We start from the raw sequence: 23,019 nt of genomic DNA on the forward strand, positions 1-23,019 counted from the left end.
CTGAGCCACCCAGGTACCCCTGGCCCCCCCAGTTTCTGATGAAAAGTCATTTGTAATTCAAATCATTGTTTCATTGTATGTCACCTGTTACTGCTTTCAAGGTATCTCTTTAATCTCTCCTTTTGAGGAGTTTGACTCCTCAGGTATGGGTTTCTTTGTATGTATTCTGCTTAGTTTTGAGCTTCTTGGAGCCATAAATTGTTCTCTCACCAAACTTGGGAAATTTTTGGCTTTTATTTCTTCAAATACTTGTTCTGCTCCATAGTCTTTTACCTTCCCTCTCCTTCTGGGACTCCAATTACATGTATGTTAAACCTTTTTTTTTATTTTAACACTTATTTATTTTTGCGACACAGAGAGACAGAGCATGAGGAGGGTAGGGGCAGAGAGAGAGGAGACACAGAATCTGAAGCAGGCTCCAGGATCTGAGCTGTCAGCACAGAGCCCAACGCGGAGCTTGAACTCACAAACCGTGAGATCATGACCTGAGCTGAAGTAGGACGCTTAACCAACAGAGCCATCAGATACCCCTGTTAAACCTTTTGATATCGTCCCATTAGATCTCTGCAGATCTGTTCATGTAAACACATTCTCTTTTCGCTTCAGATTGGATCATTTCTATTGATCTGTCTTCAAGTCACTCTTTGCTCTGTTCTGCTATATTAGTTATTTTTTCCAGATATTTTTCAGTTCTATCTAGAATTTCTGTCTGATGATTCTTTTTCCTCCTCTTCCCAGTCTTCTCCTCTTTCCCTCCTCCTCCTCCATTCTCTTTTACAATGTGTACTTCTTTGCTGAGATTTCCTATCCTTTCATGAATTGGTAACATATTTCCTGTAACCCACAGAGCATAGGTATAAAAGCTTCGTTGAAATTATTCTCTATTAAGTTCAACATCTGTGTCATTATATGTCAGTTTCTGTCAGTTGTCTTTTCCCTGAGAGTAGATCACATTTTCCTAATTCTTTGTTGAATAATTTTGGATTGTGCTCTGGCTAATGCGAATGTTCTTTTTTTAGAGATTCTGAGTTCCCTTATATTCCTCTGAAAAGGATTTTTTTTAAGCAAGCAGTTAACTTGGTTGAGCTTAAATGGAAAACTGTTTAAAAGCCCAAATCTTGGGGCGCCTGGGTGGCTCAGTCAATTAGGCGACCGACTCTTGTTTTGGCTCAGGTCATGATCTCACGGTTTGTGAGTTCAAGTCTCGCATCAGGCTCTGTACTGTGTCAGCACAGAGCCCACTTGGAAGTCTCTACCCCACATTCGTGTGTGCTCTCTCTCTCTCTCTCAAAATAAATAAACTTAAAAAAATTAAAAGCCCAGATCTCACGATAGTTGTTTCATCCTCCATTGAGCTGTCTGCAGTTTGCCCCTGCCTGCTCGCTTAGGGGTCCGTCGGAGGTTTGCACAGAAGTGGGGCTTCCCGAAACACCCCTGTGGCAGCACTGGAATGGTGCTACTGAATATCCAGCTGCAGGGGAATTGGCAGGGCCAGGTGCAGAGAACATATTTCACTGACAGCTCCAGCTGCCACACCTTTGGATCTATTGTGACCTTCATTCATGTCAAGACCATTTTTGTCATTCCTGCCTGATGCAAGATTTCTATAATGGGCCACTTTTGCTTGAGGACTCCACATTAGCTGGAGCGAGGCTTTCATGGAGGTGCCCTACAGTCTGGAGCCCATTCTACCCAGTCCTTCCTTCCCTGTCCCCTGCCCCCCACAGGGTTGGACCTGCATCACCCTTCCTCTCCCTTCCTTTGCTCACGTGGCCTTGCTGATTCTAAAGGTTGGTGTGTTGGACATGGAGCCGAGTGAGTGCCTTTACCACAACCATAGTTTATGAAGTCCATCACCAAGGTCACTCACAGTGTGGACAGTTCTCAGAGGGATGGAAGGGAGTTTGGGGTCTGGGCCTCACTCTAGTACCCATCCCAATGGTCAAGTTTCCTTAGAGGGTCTTGTGGTTTCAGGAGCACATGCATGCCTTCTCCTTTGCTATATTGGCCCTGGTGGAACCTTTTACTTAGACATTGAGCTTCTGGCCCAGCACATTTCCAGGAACTCTGGAGACCCTGTTGGTGATTCTGAAGCCAGGGGCTGGGGGTTATAGGTTGGGTCTGTGTGTAGGAGGACGACACAATGGATCACCATGCCCAAACTCAGGGCTGGTTCTGCTTCTTGGGTGTGCGGAAAGAAATTCATTTTATATTTTCTTTTATTAATTTTAATTTTTTAATTTTATTTTAAGTTTATTTCTTTATTTTGAGAGAGAGAGGGGGGCAGAGAGAGAGGATCCCAAGCAGGCTCTGCACTGTCAGTGCAGAGCCCGCCACGGGGCTCAATCTCCCCAAATGTGAGATCATGACCCAAGCCAAAATCAAGCACCAGATGCTTAACTGAGCCACCCAGGCGCCCCAAGAAATGCATGTTAAAAGTCATTTTGAGTCCTCTCTTGTTGGAGAAAACATCCCCCAGCTTCCAAGAGAGTGCCTAGAACATGTCAGGTGCCTTGCAGGAGAAAAATGAGGAACCAGCCCTGGGGCACACAAGGAAGGTGGGTGGGGTCCTGGTCCTCCAGGGGCTCTGGGTCCAAGGGAGAGACCGCGTGGGAGGATGACAACAGAAGTTTAGACAACAGCCTGGGAGATAGATGAGCTGTGGGCAAAGATGCCTCCCCAGACTGGATGACATTTGAGATGTATTCTGAAGAAAATTCAGGAGTTTCTGGGAAAAGAAGAGGGGGAACCACCTTCTATCCCGATGGGGTTTGAGGGGGAAGCTCTTGCCTAGATGGAATCACAGTGATTGTGGCTTTTTCTGTGGGGCAAGGGGATGTGAGCTGTTTGGGGGTGACTGGAACATAATACACGGAAGGACATCTATTTTAAATGAACTCCTTTATTTTTATGACAGCCAATTCTTAATTCATTCAACAAGGATTCATCTGGGTACTTACTATATGCAAGAAATTGGACCAAGCATAAATAGAACAGAAAATAATCATTCCATGTCTCCCAGTAAGAACGAACATCTATCAGTTGTCCTGACTTGCTGTTGCTGAGTGGCGTGCAAGCACTGAGCTAGGCGTAGGCAGGAAGCTACACAGTCCTGCTCTGTGTAGGACGCGTCCCTGCAGCGTATCCACATTGATCAAAGTATGGGATTCACTGAAAACTAGGGAACAAACTGGAAAATGCACCAAAGCTTAGGCTGAACGTGGCCCAACCTGGGCAGCCTTCGGTTTGAAGCCAGTCAGCCTGGGGCCTGAGGGAATTGCCAGGAATCCTGGCAGCCTCAGAGGAGCAGGCTGCCAGCAGTTCTGCCCCAGGGCCGCCCGGTGTGCCTGCCCACCTGGGCAGGCTGGAGTCTGGCTGCTGAGCCCGGTCGCGGGTAGTAGGCCGTCTTCAAGTGAGACTGGCCCGGGTGGCCACTTAGATGGCCACGCTATTGGGAATCCGGTCTGGGGACAAGTAGTAATATGGCAGCTTCTTGTTCTTGTTGCGCTCAGCAATCACGCTGACGATGGCAGCAAGGTTCTTGCGGAATCGGGCCATGGCCTCTTTTACAGGCTTCTCGATGAAATGCTCTTCTGGGTACATGCCCAGGAATAGCTAAGGGCCCAGACACAGACAGGTTACTCTTTGACAAGGGGGTGTAAACTGACAGGCCTTGCTTGTCTCACCCCCAGAGATGATCCCTTGGAAAGTCAGTAAGGGAGCACCTGCTCATTTCCCCCTCACCACCTGCCCCCTGCTGAGAGTACCCCAAGAATGCTCCTGGGCTGGGGTCTTCAGATGAATGGGCAAAATAACTGCCGTGCTGCAGGGTGGCCACAACAGCTTGTAATGGCGGCAGGTGAATGTGGACGCTGTCGGTGGTCCCAGCTGTGCTGGGAATGTGGCTGTGCAGTCCTGCTTGGCCCTGTTCCTGTGTAGCATCCCTGCCTTCCCATCTGGGCTCCGGGCAGCAGGGGCACAGGGGTTAGCACTAGCCTTTCCAGCCCAGGAGAGCCATGGCCACACCCTGTTGGGGTGCTGTGCTCATTTGTATACTCGCGCGGTGACTGCAAACTAAAACTAGGCATATTTAAAAAAAAATTATTGGATTGTTAAAATTGGAAAGTTTCATACCCAGGGCGGAAAAGGGTGGGATTTTAGACTTAGTTTGTGGAGGGCAGATCAATCTCAACGTTCTTTGACCCAGAAATTCCTCTACCAGGAACACATCCTGTGGCCCTACTAAACATGTGTGCAAAGACACATATACAAAAAAAAGATGTGAGGGACCAACACATTTGCAAAGTCCCCAGAGCAACCTAAATGCCCCCTAAAATGCCCACAGGCCTGGGGGTGGTTGGAGTGGTAGTCATTCTGTGAAACACTGAGCAAATGCCATGTTTGAGATACTGAGAAACCCAGCTTTGACATTAGGTTAAATAAGGTGTATGTGCATGGGAATGTCTGGAAGGATACCCAGAGACTTCTTAGTCATTACCTCCGGGGAGTCACCAGCAGAGCAGAGTGCCTGTGCTCTCCTGTCCCTCCCTCACCCTGAGCTCCAACCTGGTGCAGACCTGAGAACCCCCTGGGTACCCCCAGCCCTGGAAGTCAGGACTCCCTGAGAGCAGGCGTCCAGCCTAAGCCCTTAATCACAAAGCCCAGAGAGGGAGAAATGGGTTAACTCTGGGTGACCTGCCCCTAGAAGGGGCAGAATGGCATCCAGTGCTCACCTCGTTGTCTTGGAACTGGCTTAGTGCCCACACTGCGCCCAGGTGCCAGCAGGAGCGGCCACGGTCTGGCAGCGTATCCACGATCTGCTCGATGGTGACCACGCCCTTGGTTGTTGGCGGTGGGGCCCGCATGGTTGGGGGGGCATTGGGGATCCAGGAGCACCAGTCATACTGTAGGGACAGCCACAGACACATGGGGGTGCCTCCTCAGCCAGCCACCACCCATCTGCGGCTGGCCCTGCCCCTACCTGCCCGACAGAGCAACTGCCCAGGTGTCTCCCACCCTCCTCCATCTCCTTCTGCTCCAGCAGGACTAGGCCACGGTTCCCCACTCCGGCTGGCATCCTTGGCTTAGTGGGGAAAATACACTCAGGGAACGCGTAGTTTCTGGCCCCGAGGCTGCTGGAGATCAGCCCCAGAAGACTAGGAAGAGAGGCGGCCCTGCCTGGGCCCTTTAGGAGCGGCCAAGGTGACTCTGGCAATTTCCTGCCCAGAGGACTCATCCTGCCTTTGCCTACCTGGCCAAAGTTCACTGCTGCATGCTGGGCAGAGGCTGTGAAGATCACTACTGTCAGGTACTCTGAAAGCTTCTCTCTGGTCTTGATGGACTTGGGGAAGCCTAAGGCAGAGTCAGAGGCTGGTTGGGGAGGGACTGATGACCCACAGGCACCCTCCCCCCAACCCCATCCCAGGACCTGAGCACCCCCACACAAGGGCTTGAGGGGCCCAGGCATGGATAAGACACTGTAAGGGTTGGCCCAGTGTTCCTGATGTTTCTGACCCTGGTTTCAGTGGCTGCAGAGAGTCCCTGAGATGTCCCCATAAGACATGTTGGTGGGCAGGGCTCCCTTGGGGGCTCTGGCCCCAGCACCAAGTGCTAAGATGGATGTCATGGGCATGGGCCATGATCTCCCGGGGAGAGTCAGAGGTGAGGAAAGAGCAGAAGAGACAGCTAGAAGGAGAGCTGGGGGTGGTCTGTACCTGAGGTCTTCTTGCCCCGCATGCCATACACATAAACGTCCTTCACAAAGTCCTGCAGCTCCTGGTCCTCTGCCACCACCTGGTCACTCTTGTAGTAGATGCCTACCACCTCGGCCGTGAACCTGGCTCAGGAGGAGGGCCCAGCTAGGAGTGGGTGACTTGGCCAGGGTTTGCAGGGCTGGGTTCCTGAGCTCAAGGGCAGGGCTACACTGGTGGCCCTGTGACTTACTCCTTAATGTCCAGGCTCAGGTCACTCACCCCCGCCCCCACCCACATACCTTCCTTCCTCTATCAGTACCCTGACAATGGAGCCATCCACTGGCCCACTGAGTCAGTTGTCAATGCCCTGGTCCTCTTCTCCTCCAGGACACCCCGCTCAGAGTGGGTCCTACAGCCCCAGCGTGCACTCACGTATTGATGGCCTCCCATACCAGGAGCCCATCGTCCCGGTAGAAGTAGTAGGGAATGTCTTCTGTGCTGTCCATTCCCCGAGCTTTGATGGCCTCGGGGAAGCACAGGGAGGTGTAGGTCAGGTCCTGCATGGCCCTCTGCACCATCTGCACGTGTCCACCACCCCCTGTGGCGTTGGCCTTGAGTGGGAGGGAAGAGAGCGCTGTGAGCTGAGGTCAGTCGCCCCTCTTCCTTCTTGCCCAGGGCTCACCGTAAGAAACCATGAGCGGGCACTGGGAGACCAGGCACATGGAGGGGCAAGCCCACATCCTGTGGGTTTAGGAGGTGGGGTAGGAGGGATGCTTAGCTCTGAGAATGCCAAGGGCAGCCCAAAGAGGCGGTTCTAGAAATGCACATCTGCCCGATCTCATGCAAGGGGCTGCAGTGGAGGGGAGTGTGCAGAGACCGGGGGTGGGAGGGAAGCTGTGGGAGGGCGGGGCCTGCTCTGGTTCTGAGCACAGGCTGCCCTGGGGTGAAGAGAGGGGCATATACCAGCCGCCATGACCCACACAGGTCTTTCGAGGGCCTGTTGTGTGCTTAGGTGAGGGCTGGAGAGAGGCCCAGGGAGGAATGCCGGTCTTCATCCCAGCTGCTGAGATGTAGGCACTCATGGTGGCTGAACAGTCAGGCCCCAGAAGCTTCAAGGAGGACTTGGGTACTGGGGTGCCACACATTGGGCCACAGGTCATTTGACCCAAGCCAGACTGTTCAGAGTTGCTCCCTGGACTATTTGGATGGGGGGTGATGGTCACCATATGGGAACATGAGAGCCTAGAGCTCCCTGTGATGAGGTCCCATTACCCCGCCCATGTCTGTCTGCAGAGCCTGGCTGGGAGAATGAGGCCAACACAGTTTTTAAAGAGTGGTAGAGTGCCGCCAGTGTGCTTGTCCCCTGAGGCCATTTGAGTGCCTGGGTTCATTTTGGGAGGGGTCAGAGGCTCCCTCACCTCACTATTGTCCAGGGTTTTGAGATAGTACACTTCTTTTCCAGCTTCAGCTGCTTTGACTTGGGTTTTGTCATTTGTAACCCAAACGATGGCTGAGGCTTACTGGTGACCTGGCTGCCTCACTGACAGGAGATGGAAGAGGAAGAAGGGCAGTGGTGAAGGCTGCCAGGAGGGTCCAGGCTTGGGAAGGCCACAGGGGGTTGGAATGGGCCAGGTGAAGGATGGGGAGGGAAGGGAGGGAGCGTCTGCCCAGAAGTGCAGAGGGTGGGCAGTGGTGCTCAGTGAGGGCGGCAGAGCAGGAGGGCAACAGTGGATACCAGGAGGCAGGATCTACACCGCAAGCCAGAGGATGGCAGAGCAGCGGGAGGAGGCGACGGGCCACACCGGCCGGGCAGCGGAAGAAGTGACAAGCAGGCAGTGCCTTCGGGAGAGGAGAGGTCCCTGGTGTGGAAGGGGCCAGAGACTGGCCAGAGGACCCGGGGCGCCTTCCCTCTGAGCGCCTCCTCCAGCCTCCCACCCTTCCCAGGCATCCACCGCCGTCGTGGTGCCGAGGGGCCCGTCTCCTGAGAGGAAATCTGGTGTGGGCTTGGAGGCGTGGAGAAGTGGGGCCCAGCAGGAGGTGGGTAGGAGGTGCTCACCTTGTCGAAGAGGCCGTACTCGCAGATGAGCTGCTCGCGGGCCTTGGTGTTGATGGCGATGGTGAACCGCACGTGCGCCACCAGCAGCTGGGGGAGGGAGGAGCAAGGAGAAGGCCTCGGAGAAGGTCCCCCAGGCCTCCTGACCAGGTCTACCCTTCCCAGGTGCCCCCAGAGCCCTCTCGGCATCCCGCACCCCCGTCCACTGAGGAGGGGTGATACTAGGGCCGAGGGAGGAAGTGAGGGTGGCCATGCTGATCTTCACTGCTGAGTAGCTGCTGGAGGCCGGGGGGGTGGGGGAGTGGGGGGTGCAGCTTCCATGCTTAGTGACGTGATGATGGTAAAAATGGGAATAGTGAACACGTGTACAAAGCTTAACTATGTGCTAGGCACTGTTTCAAGCTCCCCGAATTTGTTAACTATTTTGACTCTGACAATAATCCGAGGAGGCAGATGTATTATTTGCTCTGCTTTACGGATGGGGAAATGGGCCCAGAGAGGTCTTTAGGGCCTGCATCACCCCAGCAGTCAGTTCCAGGAGGATTCAGGAAGAGAGAAGGGCAGGGCTACCGCCTAGGATCCGACAAGGGTCACACTGACCTCATTTGCCTCTTCCAACTCTGCTCCCAGGCCAGGCCCGGGCTTCATGTACTCAGGACCCCGTAGTCTCAGAGCTGTAGCACTGCCCCCTGAGCATCTCTCCAGGGGCCCGTGTCTGCTGGCTACTCCCAGCCACAGTCCTGTGGGGGTGCCAGTGCCCCACCTCCCTCCCTCTGTCCACCCCCATATCCCAACGCCCTCCTCCACCGGCTGAGGCCGTAGCTTGCCGTACCTTGAAAATGGGGTGCACAGCGGGCAGCTGGCGGTACATGGCAATGCCAAAAACCTCAGACACCAGATGTGTGCGCAGAAGGTGGGTGATGGTCTGGTGGACGTGGAAGTCACTGGAGCGCACCCAGATTTTGGCCAAAAGCCAGTCATATTTTGCATCCGAAGGCAGAAAAATCGGGCTTTCATCCCCCGGGACTTGGTTGAGCTGATACATTAGAGAAAGAGAATACATGGCAATGTTTTGTTCTACATAGCTTACGGGAGAGCCTGGCTTCTCAGGAAACCCCAGAAGAATCCAAGTGTCTTACGACAGTGGTCTCTGAGTCACAAGAGACTCATGGAGGAGGGCAGAGGGTCCAGGGTTTGCATTTCCCACTCCAGCGACATCACTAACTAGGATGCTGGACACCTTCCTGAGCCTCTCCAAGCTCTGGTTCCTCCATCTGCAACACTGCTTACCTCCCAGAGTTACGGCACGTGAACAATATGGCTAAAAACACCAGCAAGGAGCAGGTTGGCGTTTCTACTCCTGCCTTCATCTCTCTCGCCTCCCTTGCCTGCTTGCTCCCTCCTGGTTTCCGCCCACTGCTCTGACTGCTGCTTTTCCATGGCCCACACTTTCCTCTTTTCTTCCCTTAAAGGTTGCTGTTCCCCAGGCTCTGGCCGGTGTTCCTGACTTCCCTTCTTGCCCTTGATGAGCGCCTCCAGTTCCCAGGGCTCTCAGGCGCTCAGGATGCAGTGGCCTAGGTCACAGTCTCTTGAGCCCAGACCCGCAGCCAGTTGCCTCCTATAGGAGAGACCAGGCTTGCCTTTCCAGTTTCACCTCCAAGGTGGGGCCAGGGTGCCTTTTTTTTCCTAAAATGCAAATCCTGTTATGTCAATCTCCTCTTTGAAAACACTCAGTCACCTCTTAAAGCCAGAAAAGAAAAACCCCCAAACTCCATGATCTGGCCACTGACGCCTCTGCTGAAGTCACCCTATGTTCAGCCCTCCCTGCCCACCAATCCTTGGACCCCAGCTTTGCCCATGACAGCCACCAGCCTGCACAGCTTCAGGCCTTGACAGTGTGATGTCACGTGAGCTCTGTTATTGCCTCCTCTTTGAGATGAGGCCTAGCCTTCCTGCGTACGAAGGCATTTTCTGGAGTGGAGGGAGCAGCATTCGGGCTGCTGGAACTGCGGGCCAGGGCTGGGGCTGGGCTGGGCCTTGGGCTCTTCAGAGACGGTGTGGCTACCTCAGACTGACCCAGGAGGACAGCTGCTGAGACCGTGGGGAGGGGCCAAACCTGCTGGACTCCTCAAGGTCACGCTAAGTATTTCGGAAGGTAATTTCCCTGTCTCTCCTTTGAAAATAGTGCTATCTAGTCGAAATACAATGTGAGTCACATGTGGAATTTAAAATTTTCAGGTGGCCACAGTAATAAAAGTAAAAACAAAAAAAAACTGAGGTGAAGTTTCTTCTAATGATGTAATTTTATTTTACCCAATATGTCTAAAATATTATTTCAACATGAAAATAATACCAACACCCTGCAAGTCAGGTATTCCTTGCCATGTTACGTAAGGGGAAACTGAGGCTCAGAATGGTTGTGCACTTCTTCCAGGTCACACAGTGGATAAAGAGCTGAGCTGGGTTGGGACCCGTGCTCTGTTCCTTCTCAGGCACAGCCTTCAGCCTTTCTCTCCGCTGTACTGCCTAATCCAGACTCTCACATGCTTTCCCCTTGAACTCTTACACTGGCCTCAATGACCATGCTGATTTGGGCATTCCCCCTCCTACCCATTCTTCTACCTTCCCCCCTCCTGCCCAGGTTCAGTGACACTGTGGCCTGAACGTGTCCCGAACACCTTGTTGGTTTTGTTTTTTAAGTTTGTTTTTTGGTTCACAAAGTCACTTTTTGTTTATGATTAGATACTTATTGATAAAAAAAAAAAATTGCAGTCACTTCGGAACAACATAATAAAAAAATCCCCCCATCATCGAGCTTCTTGGCTTCGGTGCATATTTGTCTGTTCAGCTTTCCGTAAATTGGACACTGTTACAATGAATGTCTTTCTCTTCTTTCTTTTGCTCACTTGTGCCCCAACCAGCCCATCCCAGTGTTCCCTTCTGCACTTTCCCACGTGTCCCCACAGGACACGAGTGCTGGTCCCGTCGTGTGTATGGTACGCCGCGTCCTGCATTCAGGTTCTGTAGATGAGATGATCTCTGCCGTGTGTCTTGCTTTTCTGCTTTGTTACTGATTGTGGAAGCCCCTCAGGTCAGCTGCCATACGTCCAATTCCTTCCTTGTAAAGGTGGCGTCACATTTTGTCGTCTGGACATATACGATTTCATTCAATCGATCCTCCGCTGCCTTCAGATTGTCTTCAAGTTTGTTTTCCCTCCAGGAACAATGCCTTGTGATGCCCTCACACGTGCGTCGTTACCGTGAGTGCCTTCATTTCTACTGACTGGGCCGGGAATGGCTGTGCTAGGGACAGGCAGGCCCTACTGTGGGCTCCTTCAGCTGGGACACACCCGCTCAGTGAACTGCACAGCCCTGAGCCCCTCCTACCCCCCTGGCCATGCCGGCCCCTCCCTCGGACCCTCTGACCACCCATTGTAACCCAGAACCTCAAAGAGGCGCACCCCACAAGTGCTGCAGGACCTGCTCCCGTGAAGGCCCAGGTACTGACTTTGAGCTGCCCAGGCCTGCCCGTGATTAGAGAGTGAACGTGCCCCGGGTTTCAGTGACTCATGGCCAGTGGTGGGGGGGCACTGTCCCTGCTAGAGGTTGGGTGTTACCACTGGTTTTTGGTTCCAACCTAATGAGTCAGAAGTAGTGTCTCATTGTAATTAATTTCCATTTCCTTAACTACTAGTGACATGGGGGGGATTCTTCCATATGCTGATTTTTCCATATGTCGCCTCTTCTTCCAATTGTCTATTCCTTTTCTCTGCCCATTTTTCTATTGGGATATTTGCCTTTTCCTTGTCAATTTGAAGCAACTATGTGTACATTATAGATATTCATATTTTTTTTTACACATCAAATATGCCTGTCTTTTCCTTTATAACTTCTGGGTTTCCTGTTTTTACTTTAAGGAGTCTCCTTAGCATCCACATTATACATTGTTCCCCTAAATTCTCTTTTACTTTTTCCATTTTAATCTTTACTTCATCTGAAATTTATTTCTGTAACTAGTATGACATATGGGTCCAATTTAATCTTTTCCTTATGCGAAGACAGTTGTGATAGTACCACTGAAATTCTATCCCTTTTTACTGAGAAACCACCATTGTCATGCTTTAAATTCTTATGTATTGGGCTTATTTCTGGCTTCTTTATCTACCATTCCCCCCACTCTGTCTGTTATGCATAGCACCTGCCTTGAACAGGGACCTTATGGTATTCCTTAATACCAAGCAAGGAAAGCCCTCCTTGTTTTTTCTTTTTCAAAGAATTGTTGGCTATCCTTGGACACTTCTTTTTCCATAGGTATCTTTAATTTCTTCTATTTGGTTTTCACATCTCCCTCTCACCCCCCCCCAAAAAAAACAAAGAAAGAAAGAAAGAAAGAAAGAAAGAAAGAGAAAGAAAGAAAGCCTGATTGAAAATTTAATTGGAAGTGCATTAGATTTATATGATTAAGTTTGGTAGGACTGACTGACATAAACTTCTCTTGTTCAATATGAAAGAAAGCACATGTGAAGATTTCATTTTACAGCCTTTAAAATGATGTTACAGTTTTTCTTTATATGGTATCCTATTGTTAGCAGGCAAAACGCAATTGGTGCTTTTGAGGAGCATATATATCCAGGCGCATTGCTAAATCCACGTGTTAATTCTAATAGCTTTTTGACAAATGAGAGTCTTAGGTTTTCCAGGTCCACCATCACATCATTACCAAAAGATAGTTTTCTCTCTCTCTCTCTCTCTTTTTCTCACATTGATTATTTTCTTCTTTGTCGCAGATTCCAGGACCTCCAGGACCATGTTGAGTGACAGTGGTGACATCAGCATTCTTATTTATGATTTTAACAGAAATGGCTTTAGGCTTACCATTTTTGAATGAGATTTCCTATCTCTATCGCAGGAAAATAGATTGCTTCTGGCACATTTTAATATTTACTAGTTGGGGCTGCTAAATGCTGCTAAGTTCCCTGTTGGAGTCACTTGATACAATCAGAAGCCTTATTGTGTTTTCTTGCTATTGAAACATCTAGGAATAAACCTGGCTCGGTTATGACCCATTAGTCATTCATGACACTGCTACATTCGCTTTGCTCATGTTGTATTTGGATTTCCTTTAAAATCTGTCTTTGTAACTTGGATTGGTCTTCTGTTCAGCTTTTTTGGAGCCTGCCTGTTTTGGGTTTCAGCATGAAAGTTATGCCAGCTTCAGAGAATGAATTCAGGAGCTGAAATACTTGAAAGAGCCCTGGAAATGTGTGCTGTTTACAGGCTAGCTGGAGCTCAGCTGCTCACCACATGGGCCTTTCACCAGTCTAGACATTTGGTCAGCTTCCCAACTGCTTACACGGATACTCGCCTGTGTTCTACAGTTTCTTCTAATAATTTATACTTTGCCAGGTTTTTACCCAAACCTTTCAGCTTCTTCAAATTTGTTGCCATGCTATTACTCTTAAAAAAAAAAAAAAAAAGGACTCTTGCGATCATGTCTTCTTATTCCTAATATTGTATATTTTTGCTTCCCCCCCCCCTTTTCATTAGCTACATGACAGGGTGATTTATTTTCTTCGACCTTTTGAAGAACCAGATTTTGGATTTACTTGCTTTCATTTTCGTGGTTCTTTACAGTTTGCAAAGATTGCGTTTTCGGTAGAGGGAAGAGATTCAGGAACACTGTGACTTGCCCAGGGTCCCACACCTGCTAACAAGTGGCAGAGCTGGGACTGAAGCCAGGCCCCTGACTCCAGGCCCCTCCAAGAAGTCTCTGGAGGACAGGCTGCTTCCAAGGTGCCTGTCCGTGGTCAATGGCTCCTCTCCTTGATCTCCTAGCTCTGTTTGCTTCTCTTGCATTGCCTGTCCCTTCAGTTTCTGAAGCACAGGGCTTCTCTCTGATAGGGTGGGAATCCCTCTGGGGGAAGATGTGCTCCTGAGACCAGGAGATGGAAGCGCGAACTCTGGAGCCAGACGGCCTGGCGTGAATACCGGCTGTACGGACTGTGTGCGCCTGCGTCTGTTTTCTCATCTGCTGAATATGATCCACAGCAGTGATCTCCGCCCTTGGAGTTGTAATGACGACCACGTGAACAGAGGCGGGGCCTGCTCTGAAACCCTGACGGCCAAGTGTTTCAGAATCCAGAATTTTTAGGATTTTGGCAGTGCATGTACTTCATTATGTGACACCTCTCTCCCCCGCCCTGTAATATTTCACAATCAAACACACGTATTTCAGTAGTGCTACACACGCCTGTCACATCGAATGAGGCAAAGCTTCTAAACAGTCTCTCCTTTCGGTTCAGAGCAAGTTTTGCTGCCAATGAATTTGCTGCAAATTTTTGAAAAACCTAGCAGTTTTAGAACTTTTTAGATTTCAGAATTGAAGGTAAGGGATTGTGGACGGTGTCACCTTTGGGACAGTCTTGTCACGTGCTGAGCACCTGGCAAAACCATCTGTGATTACGCCCGCAGCACTCAATGCCCGGTTCACAGCTGGCTCAAAGTAGTTTGCTGAATGCCTGTCCACCTGTTCCCCATGGGGGCCCCTGTGCAGCAGCCCCCCTTCACAGACCTACATCTGGTGCTGTCCTGGGTGGGGGTTCTTTCCTGCTGTCTGAATACCGATGGCCACAATGTGCCTGGTGCTCTGAGGAAGCAGAGGGCAGCCAGGAATGGGAGAGGTGACGCTCTGCCCCTGCCTCTTCTCCCCAGACTGCTCCTCTCTCCTTCTCCTTCCTCCTTGGTAGAGAACAACCCGTGGACACTAGAAGGCAGCATCGCAGGACTGGGCTGGTTCGTGAGGCCAGCCTCCATGATGCCCCCTTGTGGCCTAAATCTCCAGCTCATCCTGCAGCCTCCCCTGCCTGGCCCCTTCTGGTGTTTGGACTTGTGTCCCCTGCCCAACTCCCAGGATGCTGGGAGTGGGGGCGGGGTGTAGTGTGTTATTCCAGGGTAGGTCCTCAGCGGAGGACCTGGCTCTGCAGGAAGATGTCCAGTGTATCTTGGGGGAGGGAAGCCCTTTTTGCTCCTCACGGACAGCCCTCCCCGTGGCTGGCAGGGAGCCTAAGTTCTGGCTTTTCTTGTCCACCTGGCAGAGGCCTCAGCTCTTGGCACCCTCCCGAGGAGATGAGAAGTAGAGTGGCCTCTTCCTCCTGGAAGTTCCGGTGGACACCTAGAAAATTCCTCCCCAGGCCCTGGCTGCCGAGGGCAGAGCCGTCCGGGAAGGGAGCAGGGTGGGCCGCCTACCTGGATGGCAATGGGGACAATCTTGTTGGCCAGATTCTTGTACAGCAAGCAGATGGGCGCTGCCAGGTACTGCAGAGTGCAGGGGTCCGTTTTGTTGGCATCGATGCCATCCAGCAGCTCAAAGTCCACGATGAAAATGTTCCCCTGCTGTGGGAGGCAAGGGGAAATATGTCCACATCAGTCTCAGCCAGGGACGGAGCCAAGAATCAGGCCTAAGGGAGGGAGAGGAGCTTTCGAGGCCCCAGCGTCTGAATGGAGTTCAGAATTGATAGTGTTGGCCCCTGACTCAAGGCCGATGCACATCAAGAGCTTTCAGAGGTTGCGGTGGTTTTCTGGGGATGTGAGGGAATGGCAGTGGCGGATGCTGCATTTGTTGTAACTGGAGGCTTCTAGACCCTCGTGAAAGATGTTGAAACCCACAGCGGCAGGTTGATAAGAAAGAGAGAGTGCAGATAAAGTACACAAGAGAACATAAATTCCAAAGAATGACGCTGCAGGACTCCATTTACATGGTGTTCACAACTAGGCAAAGTTGAGCGTCTGGAGGAGAGACAGGGGCAGGTCTGCAGGGGTGGAAGCTCTGCTGGGGGGGAGGCAGGGCTGAAGGGGCAGGGGGGCGGGGTCTGCAGAGGTGGGGTCTGCAGGGTCTAAGGAGGTCCTCAGGGTTTGGGGGAGGGTGGGCTCTTCAGGGTCAGGGGAGAGCCTACAGGGGCAGGAGGGGGTCTGTGTTCCTGGGTAGGGTGTTCTGTGTCCTGGTCTGAGGCTGGTGGCATGCTGGGGTCACTTGGTGAAAATGCATCGAGCTTGCTGACACTCCTGATTGCTACTCTTTGCTGTGGTTATTAAAAAAAAAGTTTTAAGTTTGTTTATTGTGAGAGAGAGAGAGTGCAAGTGGGGGAGGAGCAGAGAGAGAAAGGGAGAGAGAGAGGATCTCAAGTAGGTTCCTCCTCACTGTCAGCGCAGAGTCTGATGTGGGGCTCAAACTCAGGAACTGTGAGGTCATGACCTGAGCCGAAGTCGGATGCTTAACTGACCTAACCACCCAGGCGCCCCTCTTTTCTGTGGTTATTATACTTCAAAAAAAAAAAAATTGAACGTGCCTGGGATTTGGGGAAGGGTGAAAGCCACCTTTTGCGGAATACACTTGGATCTTCTAGAGGAGGCCCAACCTGAGTGCTGTGAGGGTTCCTTTCACAAAGCTGGGACCCGCTCAGTCAAGAGCTTGAAGAATTTGGGTAGAGGACCGGTGGCAGGTCGGGTCCACAGGTGCTCAGGTGAGATGTGTGTCCACAACTCTGCCAGCTGGGCCACCGAGCACATGCTTCAGGAATCCCGCCGAGGGGGACCAAAGACAAGAAAGGAGCTAAGGGCTTGGTCCTTAAGGACCTTCCTCCTCCACCTTCCTCCTTCCTCCTTCCTCCTTCCATCTTCCTCCTTAAGGGCCGTGGCCATCATCTGACATCAGTGATGAGCTCGGAGCAGTCTGTCCGCAGTACATGTGGGACAGCGGTGGGGAGGACGGAGTTTGAGGACCATAAGTACTGCACAGAAGGAGTGGCTGCCGATCAAATCTTGAGAAGACTCAGGTTGGTTAAGGTGATGATGCCAGGCTAACAGGAGGCCCTGGGAACGCAGGCCAGGGAACCGAGAGACCTGGGATTTGGGCCTGTGCCCAGGGCATTTCTCTGTTATTTTTCCCACCTCGTCTCTCTGGGCCTCAGTTTCATCCTTCTGAAAAGTGAGGGGGAAAATCCTATCTCTTAGTTCTGATGTTCTGGGATTCTGTAGTAGACATTGGTGTTTTGTCTGTCTGGTGTCCCTGTCCTCTCTTTTTGGTCCTCGTATTCCATTTTTCTGGCCCTAAGGACTGACTCAGGAAATGAGGAATTGTGCCATAGGAGATGAGAGATGTGTGTGTAAGAGATGGGATAGTGTGTGTGTAACAGATGGCAGGTGTGTGTGAATGAGACGGATGGTGTGTAAGACTCTAGTCAGTGGCGGCTATTAGATTATTGCTTCATGACCAAAACCACAGCTAAACCTCAAGACCATCACTCACAGGAAAGATGACCATTCTGGCAAAGAAAGCCACCCCCCACCCCCTCCACCTCCGGAGGTGGCAAGGACTCCCAGGCAGAAGCTATTCCCCTGCCAGAGAGCTACTAAGTCCCTTCCAGTTCTAGGATTCTGTGGCTTTCAAGGTTCTTTGATTCTCTGATTTGAATTGTGAAACCTATAGCCCCTGAAGCAATATAAATCTATCCAGAAATTAAGTCTACAAAAGAATACTGCTCTGTGTGCATGCGTGAGTGTGTGCCTGTGTGGGGGCATGTGTTGTCCTTGTCAGCTGTCCATGTGACCAGGTAGTGTGCTGGGGCCAGGGCAGGGTCAGGGCGAGGGGGTTGGGACCACCTGCCATGGGGCATGGGACTCCCAAGGGATGTGAGCCTGGCAGGTGGCTCCAGAGTCAGGTAGGCAGGATGTGGGGCTGACAGGTCTGTCCACAAATGGCACAGACCATCCCTCTCTAGCTGGGCCCCAAGGCAAGCTGAGCAAACAAGACGTGGTGACCGGAAACAGAATGCCACCTAGACACCTGGGGGGACAGGTGTCGAGGGCCCCGCTATCCTGGATCTGGTGGAAGAGGTCAAGTGACTGGAGAGCAAGGGCCATTCCTGTCCCTTAAGTCCCTGCAGGTGAGCCAAGAGGAGGGCTGGGGAGAGGGTGAGGGCAGAACCAGGAGACACTAACATTTCTAATTTGAAAGTTAAAAATTCCATCCATTTTCTCCCTTCTTTTTCTGTTCTGATACAAGGTTTGCTTCTTCCTCCAGTTTCCTCACCTTTGCAAGGTGGGTGACAATTTGATGACCGTGTGTGTAAAGCATCTCTCACAAAGCCTGGCCCACAACTGACCTCCTGCTCAGAGGGAGTTCTTTCCGTTAGTGATATCGATGTTGAAAATATGGATACGTTCCCAGCCCCTGAGCATTGAGAAGTATCCTCCTCAATCCCTCCTCCGGCACTGGTCACGAGAGTTTCCATAAATGCCCAGGGAAGGGAAGAGATCGCTTCGCCGAGGGCAGCCGATTTCGCCATGGGCCCGGCAGACAAGCCCAGAGATCGTGGCCTGTGGGCTGGCGAGCGCTGGCCAGCAGAAAGCGGTTTCCGCTTGACAGAGGGTGACCTGGCCATTTGAGCTGGCCCTGGCCAGCATCACCAGACAACCCGGTCCTACCTCGATCTCCTGCTCCAAGGTGAGGTTCCTCTCCAGGCTGCACTCCACCATCTCCGTGGTCACAGGGAACTTCTCGGGCAGCTTTGTACAGCGCTGGATCATCACCGGGTTGCAGCCATTCAGGAACTGGTAGCCAAACATGAGGTCTTCCTGCCAGTGCTTCATGACTCGCTCTATGGGGGAGAAGATCGTGGCCCTGCCTGAGCTCCGAGGGGGGGGCAACCCGGGCTGCAGCCCTTCTGACCCTGGCTGAGGGCCAGAGTCGCTGCTGGGTCCCTTCTCCCAGGTGTTTGCTGCACAGCTGGTCAACCTGGAACTCTGCTTGCTGTGCCCAACTGCTTGGCCACTGGGTCAGGCCATGGCACCACCTTGTCTTCCCTGAGCTGCCCTTCGCGGCTCAGAAGGTTCCGAGGAATCCCTTTCTCAAGAACAAAACCAAAAATGGGCAAATGGGATCACGTCAAATTAAAAACCTTCTGCACGGCAAAGGAAATAGTCCACAGAGTGAAAAAACAACCTGCAGAATACAAGACACTTGCAAACTGCACATCTGATAACGCATCATCTCCAAAATCGGTAAAGAACTCCTACAACTCCACAGCAAAAAACCCTGATAACCTGATTAACAAATGGGCAAAGGACTGAACAGACATTTCTCCATAGAAGACATGCAAATAAATGGCAGGTATATGAAGAGATGCCCGATGTCACTAATCATCAGGGAAATGCGTTTCAGAACAATGAGATATTGCCTCACACCTGATAGGATGGCTGTTATAAAAACAAAAGACAACAGGTGTTGGTGAGGACACGGGGAACCTGGAACCCTTGTGCATGGGTTGGTGGGAATGCAAAATGCTTGGCCGATGTGGCAAACAGTAGGGTGGCTTCACAAAAAATTAAAAATAGAACTTCTGTAGGATCCAATGATCCTGCTTCTGAGTATTTATCCCAAATAATTAAAATCAGGATCTGGAAGCGAAATCCACACTCCCATGGTCACCGCAGCACACTTCATAATAGCCAAGATGCGGAAACAACCTAAGTGTCCATTTACAGAGGGATAGATAAAGGAAGTGTGTTGTATACATATGATGAGATAGCATTCAGCCTTAAGAAGAAGAAGGATATTCTGCAATATGAGATGAACGTTGTGGGTGAACGTGGAGATGACATTATGCTGAGTGAGATCAGCCGGTCACAGAAAGACAAATATCACACGATTCCACTCACATGTGCTGTCTAACACAGTCAAGCCCATAAAATCAAGGAGTGGGCTGGTGGCTGCTGGGGCCAGGGACGGGAAATGGGGAGATACGGATCAGTGAGTGTAACATTTTAGTTAAGCAAGATGGATACGTTCTAGAGATCTGCTGTACAACATTGTGCCTCTGGGGAAAAAGGGACTCAGGCCTTCCACCCCGGATGGAGGGAGACGGAGGGGGAAGGAGGGGAGCAGAGGCGGGGGAGTCTTGGGGAGGAGTCCACAAAGGCAGTCTTCACCTGGTGCTTACTTCAATACCCGTCCCTCACCCATCATTCTCATTTCCTTATGTTTCTGTTGCCGTGTTTTCCTTCCGTGTTATCCCTGGCAAGTACAATGCTATTGCTTCACCAAACACATCCTACTCCAAGGGAACCCAAAGTCGCTTTCATGCAAATCCTTAAAACACAAGCTCCGTTCTGCCTTTACTCTGCTCAGAAGCGCCACAAATGGCCGATTCGTGTAAACACAAAGCTCTGATATTTCTGAGACTTGATGAAGCGAGGGTGAGGGTGCTCAGTCTTGAGTGTCCAAAGGAGGAGAAACCTCTGGGCAGGAGGGTGAAGGCCAGTGAACGCGGGACCCGGGGCACGGGTGCCCAGCCTGTCTGAGCGGGGCGGGACAGCCCTTTCCAGTTCCCAGGCAAGTCTCCCCAGCACCACAAGAGACCCCAAAGGCACACTCACCTGAAATAGTGTTGCTGATCTTGACGAAGATTTTCTCAAAGTCGGCGAAGTCGCTCCAGGAAGACTGGAACATGTGCATGAAGCGGTTGATGAACAGGTTCTCCATCCTGCAGACCAGGAGACAGCGTCCCCACTGGCACTCGCTCTGGCCTTGCCCCCCTCTGCAAAGCCCCTTCATATTGTGGTCTCATGAGGCCTCTAGACACCTCCTGGGCAGCAAGGAAATGAACCCAGGGCAGCTCTGAGGGGGCAGCTTTGTGGAACCAGGACGGAAACAGGTACCTACACCGATGCTCTCCCTACGGCATCTCCCCTATGAAAGAGACTGGCCGCTGCCCTTGAGAACTGTCCACAGTGCCTCCTGTCCCATCCACGCCTGCTTTCGTCCATGCCTTCATTCATTCATTCATCAAACTTTTGCTGCCCCCCCTCCCCCCCCCCCCGCCCCGGTGCAAAGCGTCCAGGCACAGAGTGCCGTTATCTCCTCTGCAGCTGCTCTACCTAGTCTTCTGGGGTTTTAGGGGATGAGGGATTCCATCGAGTGTATCCTTTGCTTTCTGCTTAACTCTGGCTCTGTGCCTGGTGCTGAGGGAGATAGTTTTCCAAATGCTCGTTACACAGGATAGCAAAATAAGCCAGGACAGGAGCTTGATGAATTTAAAATGCAGGCTGCAGGTACTCAAGAGTGAGATCTGAGTGGCCTGAGCAATCCCAGGGGCTGGCTGGAGGAGGCGACTGTGGGATGGGCCTGGGGAAGGTGGGGAAGAGTGAGAGGTGTCCCAGACCTCCCTACTAATTCAAGCAAGATGGAGGACAGAGGCAAGGGAATTCTGGCCAGTGCTCATGGGACACACTCTGCCTTAGTTTCTCTCTCTCGGCCACACCCACCGCTGAGGATACCAGGCAGTTATCATGTCTCTTCCCCACTGTCAATGTTCACTGTCCACTCCTCCAGAGTCGAAGACTCCTACCTGTATATCCTCGCTTGGGGCTTTGCATGGAATACCCAGTGCCCCTTTTGTCACCTCCTGAGCCTATGGGGTGTCTGGAGGGCTCGCCTGGAGTACCCCCAACTCCTCCTTTGATCTCACGGAAGTCACCCCTTCCCCAGACCGGGCTGCCTGTGATGCTATGTCTGCAGTACTGATGGCAGATTAAGTACAGTAAACACGAATACCTGAGTCTGCCTTAGTCCCCTGGAGGGCAAGGGCGAGTCTGTGTTGCTCAGTGCTGAGCCTAGACCTCCAGGTGCTCCGGTGGCTCAGGCAGCAGGGATCACTGAGCAGGGCAGTGCAAATACCTGGGGCAGGGGACCAAGCTGGCCGGCGCCAGGGAACTCCCCTTCCTATCCACCCACCTCCCAAGCAGAGCCCAGCCCTCCCGGAAGCAGTAGCCCTAACCCGTGCAGGCCCGGGGAACCTCCTTGGACTCACTACTTGGGGGACAAGGGGGATAGGGGAGGTGCTGGCTGGGGCCCAAGTGCTGTCACAAAAAGGCTCAGGAGTCCCAAAGCCACCGCACACCTTTGCCAGCAGAATCAAAGGACTGAAGTTTGGGTGTTTTGTCCAGAGTCCACCTGGCTGATGGGGACAGATGGCTGTCTCATTGCAGGCGAGGCACCAGGGAGCATGCATGAGGGCGGCAAGTCTTTGTGACTGAGTGCAGCGACTTGGCAGATAAGCAGGAAACTCAGGGGGCCCCTCCCAGCCCTGCCAGACATGGAGAAGGCACCTGAGGCAGAACATGACATGCCTTTATGACTCCCCTCCGCATCCCCCCTCAGTCTCACAAATGCCACCCTGGGACCCCCTAGGAGCCCACACTGCCCAGGAGCGAGCCGAGGGGCCACGAGCCTGGTAACCTCGGTGGGCCTTGACTTCTCTGTGAGTTGGATGACCCAGCTGCCTTGCAGGCTACTGACAGGCTGTAGTCCTTGGAAGGTGCTGGAGTGCAGCCTGGGTAGAGTGGCAGGCACAGCAGGTGCTCAGCACCCCGGGGGGCTGGAGAATGATGCTGGTGTCTTCCTCTAGGCTGGTGTCCTCGACCCTTCTACCCCAACCCCTCCCCAGGAAGGAGGACCTTTTACACACGTGCTTGTTTTTTGTGTTTTGGGGTTTTTGGGGGGTTTTCCCCACACATGTTTATTTTACACACTTGCTTTTGTGCCTCACCACCGCTAGGCAGGCCCCCAGGGAAGCTTCTTTCAGACTTGTTGCCCCTTCCTCCTCCACCTCCCCCGTCAGCTGAGCCTCCTGGCACAGAACCACTGTTAAACTAGAGGAACAAATGTCCCTGTGACACCCACTGTCAGATGGAAAAGGACTCATCTCTGAGGGAGGAGACGCCTTCCCAGGCCTCTACAATCCTGGCAGCCCCAGCCCAGCCCAGTACGAGATGGTGCCCAGGAAAGAGGTCCTCGGCCCTGGGGGATCTTGTGAGGAACCAGGGGTGAGTCACAGCCCCATGTGGCTCATGGTCTCCCCAGCTGGGTCTCTCTGACTTCAAAACAGAAATCTGGCACTGACAACACGGTGGGGTGTGGCAGTACTTGGAGGAAGCCAGAGACTCAGAAAGAAGTGGAATTAGGAGGAAAATATTTGCATGTCATCTACAGGCAAAACATTTCCACATGCTTATCGCAACAGGAATACCGGGGCTTCAAAGGTCTGTTACGGCACGAAGAGGACCTGCCCAAAAGAGGGCACCTGGCTCACGCAAGGTCACACAGCCAGGCGGGAATGTGCTTGCTCTGAGGCAGGACAGGGGAGAGCCCTCGTCGCCTCTGCTTCCCCTGCCCCTTTCCTTCTAACAGCTTCTCCATTTTCCACTTCACAGTTTGGC

At 52.1% G+C, this 23,019-nt stretch overlaps 1 protein-coding gene across 1 annotated transcript in view; it reads right to left on the reverse strand.

Annotated features, from left to right (window-relative positions):
- Nucleotides 1-2,886: 2,886 nt before the first annotated feature.
- Nucleotides 2,887-23,019, reverse strand: part of ALOX5 (arachidonate 5-lipoxygenase) — a 49,949-nt gene continuing 29,816 nt past the window's right edge. Inside the window, exons 5-14 of the mRNA XM_027062562.2 lie at nt 20,179-20,285; nt 18,229-18,401; nt 14,992-15,138; nt 8,579-8,782; nt 7,750-7,836; nt 6,126-6,304; nt 5,715-5,836; nt 5,252-5,352; nt 4,734-4,904; nt 2,887-3,615 (exon numbers count right to left, since the gene is read on the reverse strand). Coding sequence (XP_026918363.1) covers nt 3,436-3,615; nt 4,734-4,904; nt 5,252-5,352; nt 5,715-5,836; nt 6,126-6,304; nt 7,750-7,836; nt 8,579-8,782; nt 14,992-15,138; nt 18,229-18,401; nt 20,179-20,285 — 1,471 coding nt within the window. The 3' untranslated portion in view covers nt 2,887-3,435. The remainder of the gene's footprint in view (nt 3,616-4,733; nt 4,905-5,251; nt 5,353-5,714; nt 5,837-6,125; nt 6,305-7,749; nt 7,837-8,578; nt 8,783-14,991; nt 15,139-18,228; nt 18,402-20,178; nt 20,286-23,019) is intronic.

This window comes from Acinonyx jubatus, chromosome D2 (assembly GCF_027475565.1).
Source record: "Acinonyx jubatus isolate Ajub_Pintada_27869175 chromosome D2, VMU_Ajub_asm_v1.0, whole genome shotgun sequence".
In the NCBI taxonomy this organism is placed as follows: Eukaryota; Metazoa; Chordata; class Mammalia; order Carnivora; family Felidae; genus Acinonyx; species Acinonyx jubatus.